Source organism: Guillardia theta, assembly GCF_000315625.1.
Source record: "Guillardia theta CCMP2712 unplaced genomic scaffold GUITHscaffold_73, whole genome shotgun sequence".
NCBI classification, from domain to species: domain Eukaryota; class Cryptophyceae; order Pyrenomonadales; family Geminigeraceae; genus Guillardia; species Guillardia theta.
This window is the reverse complement of record NW_005434601.1, coordinates 128,782-137,026: the sequence shown is the minus strand read 5'-3', so window position 1 is coordinate 137,026 and position 8,245 is coordinate 128,782. Positions and strand designations below refer to the sequence as shown.

Below are 8,245 nucleotides of genomic sequence, written 5' to 3'. Positions count from 1 at the left end.
CCTCCTCGTCCTCACTTACCCCCCCCTCCTCGTCCTCATTCTCCCCCCCTCCTCCTCCTCATTCTCCCCCCCTCCTCCTCCTCATCTTTGCTTCTTGCTGTCTTCCATTTCTGCTTCTCCTCCTCCTTCCCTGTACACCTCGCCTCCTGTCCTTCTCTGACCCTCCCTCACCTCCCTGACCTCTTCCTCCTCTCGTCGCTACTCAGGTCAAGGGCTGCATCGTCACAGCTGACGCCTACGTCCGAGGGGGGCCGTGAGGTCGTGACACTGGCTTGCCACGTCACCGTCCGCCAGCGTCTGCAGTTGCACTTGCGCAGAGACGTCAAACTTGCGGGCAGATAACAGGTGACAAGTCATCTCAACACCAGCACAGCACCAGCAAGACACAATCACCCAGGATAAGCATAACTTTATCTTCCTTCATTAAAAACCTTCTATGTGAAGTTGGCCAAATTTCGCTCTACCGTCTCGATCTTCGACCTGAGAGAGCTCAGCGGGTTCTCCTTGTTGTTGTTCAGGTCGTGCAGCACCATCTCTGCGCTCTTCAGGCTGTTCGAATCCAGCTGGAGCAGGTGACCCACCCGCTTTGCCTCCTTCTCCATGAGCTCCAGAGCGTTTTGCGACACCACAGGGACCGTCGCGCTGCCTCGCGCCTTGATCTGCTCAGCTTTTGCCTCCACACTCAGCTGCTTCGCCGTGTTGATCAGCTTGCGCGCGATCTTAATCCGCTCATCCGCTTCCAACCTGAAGTTTTCTTCTTCAACAACTCACAACTCCTCCTATCTCCCTCCTCACCTCTTCGCACGAGACTCTCGCTTGAGAAGGTCGATCTCTCGCCTTGTTCGCTTGATCTCTTCCTTGACGTCCCTCAACGAGTCGATCGCTTCCTGTGCTTCCTTCCTGTCCGTATCTGCATGCTCCTTGAGCACGTCGGATACCTCCCTCTTGAGAGACAAGGTTTTCTCCGATATCTCGGCCTGAAGCAACGATCAGGATGTACAGGAGCAAGCGACCTCACGCAAGCACGCACCTTCCTCTCAGCTAATCGCGCATCCTGCTGTGCTTTGACTGCATCAGATGCGAACTTGGAGGCCCTTTCGAAGTCTTCCTTGGCAAGCTTCTTATCTCTGAATGCCCCCAAATGCGCCTCAGTCGCGTCTGCCTGCGACCTGACAGCCTCTGCTCTCCTCCTTTCCAGCTCTGCCGCCTCCTGCTTGATCTTCGCTTCCATCGATTCTGCTTTTGCCTCATCCTCGAGCCGCTTAATGCGGTCACTTCCGTCAGACCCACTGTCCTCCCTAAACAACGAAGCAAGCCCTCCTCTCCTCCCTCTGGCAAGCAGCTCGTCTCTGGAAGTGACTGAGGTCTGTTCATTCGCACTGAACATCTTCGTTGTCATCGCTACCATGACCACCATCGCCACCACCACTACCCCCGCCATCCTCATCCTCCCTGTCTCCCATGCCGCAAGCATCGCGGCCTTTCGCCTTGTAGCTAGTATGAGGGGGATGATAACTTGTGTACGAGGGGGATGAACGTGACTGCATTTTATCCGGGTACTAGTACCGTAGTACCGTCCGCCGTAGTACTCGGATAGTACGGGGGCCCGCGGGCCCGGGCCCGGGCCTGAACTATAGTAAACTATAGTAATTCACTCCGTGTAGTTGAATAAGTCACTTTAGGAGTCGAAACGCACCGGGCGCGAATCGAGTCCCCGCCTGCCAGTGTGGCAGAACTTAACTTTGAGTAAAGAGTGGCAGAGGCTCAAGGCGCGAGTCACTCGGATGTAGTCCCGCCGGGGCTACAGGTTCGGAGCTTAGTAGAGCGGCGGCTCGCCGGGCCGTGATGGGCTGCCACCGGTCGGATCGGACGCGGCCCGGCACAGACCGTACGGTCCGACGGTCAATCTTGTAAAAGGTGAGTTTTTTTTTCAGGCAACGCGTCACTGATTAGTCAGCTGATTAGTCAAATTCGCGCGAGAACAGAATGACTAGCGAGGAAGGACAGGAAGGGAAGATGAGAGCCGAAGGCAGCGAGAGACGAGGGGAGATGGACGACTGGGTAGATAGAGCATGACTGGAGAACGACGATCATTCGGTGCTGTAGATAGAGCATGACAGAAGGACGACGATCATTCGGTGCTTTGTGCCGGGATCTACATCCTCATTTTGTTTGTCCGAAGCTCACTTGACTTGTCAAGGTAGCGGCTCGAAGGAAAGATGCCGATCCTCACAGCAGCAAGGAGTACACGCGCTCGATCCAGCTTAAGGAGAACCTCGTCAGCATCACTGCCAAGAAGCCGCAGTACGGTAAGTTGGAAGCTACTGGCCTTGCTCTGTTCTCACTCCTTGCACCGCTACCTTGTGACAGGCGATCGCATTTTTCACCTCCTATATGCTTATATGCGGTGAGATGGCTTGAGCTTGTCAGATCGGGAGGTTGATCAACCTCAGGTGTTGTCCTCCTCAACATTGTCGTCGCCATTCTTCTTGACGAGGTCTGTGTGGTTCTGCTCCCTTCGGCGCTTCCTGCATGACTTTCTCCCCTGTCCCACTCCTCTCACCTTGCGTCACATTCGCTTGTAGTTCGTCTCGTCAGTGGAGGAGGAGAAGGCAGAAGTCCGACGACAAGCTGAGCTGAAGATCAAAGCTCAGATGGATGAGGTCAAGAACCCCCTCGAGGTGATCTTCTTCTCATTCTCCGCTCCTCTTCGCCTCTCTCCTTCAGCCTTCCTTTCCTAAACATCCCCGTCTGCCCTCAGCATCCTCATTGTTTCTTTCCTCCCGGTATTTTCTCTTTCTCATCTTCTTTATCTTTGCTTCGCTCTTGTCATTTTCTTTTCGCGGGGTTACAGCCTCTTCTTGAGACCCTGAGACATTTCAAGAGCGCACAAGACCTCCGCGACAAGATTCTCTCGCTCTATCAGGTTCCTTCCCTCCTCACTCCTTCCTCCTGCCTCTTAGCTCGGCTTCCTTCTTCCTTTCTCACTCCGCCTTCCTTGCTCTTCCCCCTCGTTTCTTTCCTCTTCTCGCTTCCCTCACCCGACTCAGTCTGATTCCAAAGCTCTCTCTCCAGGTGCTTGACTGCGACTCGTCGGGATCTTTGAGCATGCAGGAGCTCAACGACGGGCTCTACAGGCTTCACTTCGACCCTCCCATCTACCTCAGCGTCGACGACTTTGAAAACATCACGGAGAACCGCTCGCTCTGCAACGCGCAGGGAGAGATAGGGGAGGAGGACTTCTTGACTATCATCAACCATCAGCTGAAGCAGCACATCGAGCTCTGCCTCTCCGACAGCATGGCAGAGGCGTCGCCGGTCTTGTCCAGCATCATGTCGTCCATCAAACTGCTCATGCTCTCTGTGGATGAGATCAAGACTGCGAAGCTTGAAGAGCTGAGACAGAACAGCTCGACTGGACAGCGAGGAGCTGCTGCGGTTATGGAGGTGACGAGGAAACAAGAAGGCGAAGTGGAGATGAAGGAGAACGAGACGGTGGCGGAGGAGAACGGGACGGAGAGCAAGGAGAACGGGGCGGAGGGGAAGGGAACAGAGCAGGGAGCTGAGGCGGAGGACCTCTCGAGCGCTATGAAGATTTTCGTGCAGAAGGTGAAGATCCTCAATGAGGTACAGGGGAAGTCAGTCGAGCTGATTGAGTCGCTTCACCGCCACCTCGACTCCTTCCAGGACAAGCTCATGGCCAGGTCCGTAGCCATGCACACTTCAAAGGGGAAGCACGGGGCAGCCAGCGGGAGGTCCAAGGAACGCAGCAGCCATCTTGAAAAGGGAGAGGAGCACAATCACTCTGCGAGGACCAAAAGGTCTGTCTCCCCCCCCGACGCCTCCACCTTCCGCTCCCTCGAGCCGCATCCAGGAGTTAGGAACCCCATCGCAGGGCACGACAGGGTCAGCAGGTCAGCTGAACTGGCAGCCTCCACTCACAGACCGCAGCCCCGCGGGAGGATGCGAGTGGATCGCGAGGGGACTCCCCCGTCCATCTTGTCTGTCCTTGCGGGCAGCAGGTCACCCTCACTGCGTGCCGACGTTGTGAACGCGTCCTCCCGCCACGGCTACAACGACGAGTTCATCCGGAGCGCCATCCAGGACCTTGGAAGAGCATCTCCCCCGCAGGAGCGAGTTACTTCCCAGCAGAAAGAGCAGCTCATCTTCGGGCATCAGGAGAGCAGGGAGGGATACTCGACCCTCGTGTCCCAGTCCTCTCGCTCCCCTGCCCTTCACCCTCGCCTACGGATGCTCACGAAGGAACGGGAAGGTCTCAGGCCCCACGCTGATCCGCTGCACAGCCCGAGATGAGGGAAGATGAGAAATTTACTGGATGAGGATGTACGAGACCATCTTTATGCATGCTTGGCATCCTGCAGATCCTCAAGTTTGTCCTGACGGAGGAGGTGAGGAGAAAGAGAAGAGAAGAGAGGAAGTTGAAGAGGAAGAGGAGCAGGGAGGCGAAAGAAGAAACGAAGAGAAGAAAGGAGGAGGATCAAGAGGAAAGGCAGGCAGTAACTTCAAACAATAAGACACCTTTATCTGCCGCAGCATCCGCCTGTTTTGTCGCTCAAGGTGCCTAACGTATCTGCACAGGAGTCACAACCCGAACACACCAGCTAGCAGGGTCGAGACCGCTTCCCCGTCCTTCCCGATCGGCTCTCTCTTCTCCTCTCATGCAGCCTATCGAGTATCCTTCGCAAGAGCTTGCCGTTCTTCTCCTCTACCTCGATGAGCTTGAGAGCAATGTCAGTTGTGCTGGCGGTTGCAAGGAGCGAGGGGTGCGGACCTTGGAGATACTCTCTCCTCCTTCCGAGGATTGCTTCTGCAGTCTGTCCTGGTTAAGATGCTGGCTCTGTACAACGACAAGAGAATCTGATCAGTCCTCAAGGACTTGAATCAAGAGTTCATCTCACAGTGGATGAGAGGAGGCTGGCGAGCCTCTTCAGATCTGCTGGCTGTACTGCAGCATCGTTCCCCACGCTCTCAGGTTTCTTCGATGCAAGAACACTTGATCTTGACCTACATTCATAGCTGCATGTCAGAACAGCTGCTTCCATACCGCGAGCGCTGCTAACCCGCTCTTGTAGCCGTCTTTATGCCTCATGGTGTTCATCAGGTCGTACTGCTTCACCTGCCGTCTGACCTGCGTCTCTAGAATCTTGTTTCTCCAGTTCTCCTGCGGGATGAAGTCAACGGACTCCAAGAGAGCGTGGTAAGGCTTCACAGACCATGTTGTATGCGTGCAATGCCGCGTCCTCCTCAGCCCATTCTTTGTTCCCCCCGTTCAAGACGTGATCTCCGTTCCACTTGGTCGGGTCTTGGAAGGTGTTGGCATAGCTAATGGTGGGGGGGATGGACCAGACGTTGACAGACTCAGGGCCCGTACCATCTCCAGTTGACACGCTTTCGTACCACGGCTGGGAAAGTGTCAAACGAGAGGCGAGCAAGTGAGGAGGGAGTGTATCATCCTCATCATCCTCACCAGGATGAGGCTTGTTGGCGTCACTCTCTGCCGCATCATCACCACCATCACTACTGCCATCGCCACCACGGAAGCGCCCACGGCCGCCGCAGGTGCCATGACTCTTCGTACCATGGCCGTGAATCAAACTTTGATACTTTGGGTGATGAGGTAGGAAAGTTTGAGGTCAGCGAAGTTTCAAAGTTCAAAGTTTCCCTGGTCACTCAGATTGGTTGGAGCTGGGCCCCGGCCCGGGCCCAAGGCAGTACCCCCACCCCTCAATCTAAGCAAATTTCGGTAGCAGACACCCCTAGTCATTGTGCCATTTGGCCTTCTTTTCAGTCAATAAAAGTGCCATTGAGTATGGCAGGGGAGGCGCGCCTGGAGGCGCTATGGCGGCGAGTGCAGGGGACAGGGCAGTGCGGGAAGATGCTGGAACACAAGAGAAAGCAGCTAGATGCGTGCGTCAGAGGAGAGTCAGCACATGCATGCTCATTGTTCCGTAGAGTTTGTGCTGAGCTTGTGCTGGGTATCAGAGAACTGGAGGGCCATAGCGGCAGGACTGTCGAGGAGAGCAACGATTTGGTGTTCGCTTCCTCGATGCTCGAGATCCTGGAAGAAAGAAACTTCAAGTGGAAACGAGGAGGAGGAGGGAGGGATAGGCCGGGAGTCGTGAGAGACGAGGAGTGGAGATGCGCTGCTCTTGAATTTCTCGTGGGCGAATATCAGTGCTTGATCCTTCTGGAGGGGAACAGGGAGAGGAGCAGGGGAGTGGTTGAGTCAGATGAGAAGAAGGAACACGAGGGGATAGAGAAGGGACTGAAGAAGCTCAGACGTCTCCTGATCAAGTTCAACCAACCGAACGGATCAAAGGCATCCACATTGTTGAAAAGCGTCCGGGCCGCAGCTTTGAAGGCGATCGCCAAGACAGAGAAAGGTGGAGGAGAAGCGCATCTGACGCCCTCCATCTTCGAGGTCGATGAGAAGCTCGTGCAAGACCATCTCCATACACTTGAGGAGATCTCTCAAGAGCTACACGGAGAGTGCAAACTAAGAAGAGAGATGCTGTTGACGAGGATGAAGGCGACAGCTCACTGCTTTCAGCTGTCACAGGCTAAGATGGACGCCAAGGTGATGTCCAGACTGAGTGAGATCGAAAACTTCGAGCTAGACAGCAAGTACTACAAACCCGAGGTCTTGAAAGCTTTTGTTGAGCGTATCATCCTGACGATTCTGCTTCAAGGAGCTCGTTAAGATCGACGTAGCTGATGTTGTCCGTGCATTTCATGCCGTCAGCGGATCTTCTCAGAGTGCTGTCAAGAGACATCTCATCGGAAGAGTTCCAGATCGGTGACAGGACGTTAAAACTTGTGATTGCTGTTGTGATATGTGCTTCAAACATTGTGTTTGCAATTGGTGAAATGTGCTGCAAATATTGTGTGCCTTCAGTTTACATGACACTAAGGTTGTTCCAGCGGGGGTCGAGCCGATGAAGTCAGGAATCATGTTGTGGAGCGCGAAGTGCAAAGAGCAAACGACATGATGAGAGGAGGGGCGAGCAGGGCAGGCAAGACTGACAGGATGTGGAGGACCCAGGATAGGCCAAGGGACTGGCAGGAAGAGATTAAGATCAAGTTGCTGGCTGGTGTTGACGTGAATGCTTCAGGTGCAGAAGAAGGGAAGATTCGAGCAAGTCAACGTGGGACTTCAACAAGGGAGATCTGTGGAGAAGGTATGTGTGAATGTACAACTGTAACATGTCGTGAAGAAATGTGATGCAGTCAGCGCTGAAGCTGAAGAGGGGAGAGAGAGAAGGGCCTGAGATATCAAGAGAAGAGATGGTAGCCGTGCTCCTTGTTCCTGCCCGGGCCTCATTGCACTCCCAGGAGAAGCGGAGGAAGAGGGAGAATCGATTTTCTTGATGAGTGCGTGCGGGGGATGCAGAGCTCGGGGGGAGTCTGGAGGAGGAGAGCAGGAGAATAGTTAACATGACCCTGTTTGTGTGTCATGAACAACAGCTCTTTGTGTGTCATGAACAACAGCTGTTTGTGTGTCATGAACAACAGCTGTTTGTGTGTCATGAACAACAGCTGTTTGTGTGTCATGAACAACAGCTGTTTGTGGAGGTGAAGCTCGTCAATTTTCCTCTGATTCATTTTCTCTTTCGTCCACCTTCCATCTCCCTTCGTCCTCTCATTATACCCTCCCGCTCCGAATCAATGGAAGCAGACACGAACGGTTCGTGAGGTTTGTCCACGAGTCCATCATCAACGTGGCGTATACAACACAGCAAGAAGAATATTCTCACTCATCGCTACACTTACAACATGTTCCTCTTCTCATACTTGTTCTTACTTCCACTTGTGTCCATCGTACGATGACACGAACTCGCAAGGTGAGACAGGCCACAACGCCCCATCTTTCCACAATTGCAACCTGGAGCAACTGGAAGAACAATGTGGCAGCCATTAAGACAAGAGAGGAGGAGGGGGGAGGTGAACATACCTGTCGAGCTTCATGAGAGCCGCTCCCATCTCGCCGAAACCACTTCGACTGCAACATTGTGAGACAAATATAGTCAACAAAAGCAATGAGATCAAGACAGGTAGAAGAGTGAACCCAAGAATGAAAGAGTGACAACAACACAAGTGAGAGCTACAAGACAACTGAAAGACCACCTGAAAATGAACTCCTTGCAGAATTGAAAAAAGTGGAAAGTTGCAAATACGTCCTCCGCATCGTTTGCCCGGAATCTTCTCCCGCCCTCTTGGTACCAGT

The 8,245-nt window shown here is 53.8% G+C and overlaps 4 protein-coding genes across 4 annotated transcripts; 2 read left to right on the top strand and 2 right to left on the bottom strand.

Annotated features, from left to right (window-relative positions):
• Nucleotides 1-434: 434 nt before the first annotated feature.
• GUITHDRAFT_143272 (hypothetical protein) lies at nt 435-1,474 on the bottom strand (the record flags this gene model as incomplete). Its single annotated transcript, XM_005826605.1, has 3 exons — nt 435-744; nt 796-977; nt 1,031-1,474. 3 exons carry the CDS (start codon nt 1,472-1,474, stop codon nt 435-437), a joined length of 936 nt encoding a protein of 311 aa, XP_005826662.1.
• A 512-nt stretch (nt 1,475-1,986) lies between these two features.
• GUITHDRAFT_143271 (hypothetical protein) lies at nt 1,987-4,314 on the top strand (the record flags this gene model as incomplete). Its single annotated transcript, XM_005826604.1, has 6 exons — nt 1,987-2,061; nt 2,201-2,309; nt 2,454-2,497; nt 2,586-2,681; nt 2,855-2,926; nt 3,115-4,314. The coding sequence occupies 6 exons, from the start codon at nt 1,987-1,989 to the stop codon at nt 4,312-4,314; spliced, it is 1,596 nt and encodes a 531-aa protein (XP_005826661.1).
• A 675-nt stretch (nt 4,315-4,989) lies between these two features.
• On the bottom strand, nt 4,990-5,587 carry GUITHDRAFT_114176 (hypothetical protein; the record flags this gene model as incomplete). The annotated part of the gene is made up of 4 exons (XM_005826603.1): nt 4,990-5,025; nt 5,066-5,182; nt 5,235-5,423; nt 5,489-5,587. 4 exons carry the CDS (start codon nt 5,585-5,587, stop codon nt 4,990-4,992), a joined length of 441 nt encoding a protein of 146 aa, XP_005826660.1.
• A 243-nt stretch (nt 5,588-5,830) lies between these two features.
• Nucleotides 5,831-7,289, top strand: GUITHDRAFT_114175 (hypothetical protein; the record flags this gene model as incomplete). Its single annotated transcript, XM_005826602.1, has 5 exons — nt 5,831-5,928; nt 5,974-6,661; nt 6,711-6,817; nt 6,943-7,199; nt 7,249-7,289. 5 exons carry the CDS (start codon nt 5,831-5,833, stop codon nt 7,287-7,289), a joined length of 1,191 nt encoding a protein of 396 aa, XP_005826659.1.
• Nucleotides 7,290-8,245: the final 956 nt, after the last annotated feature.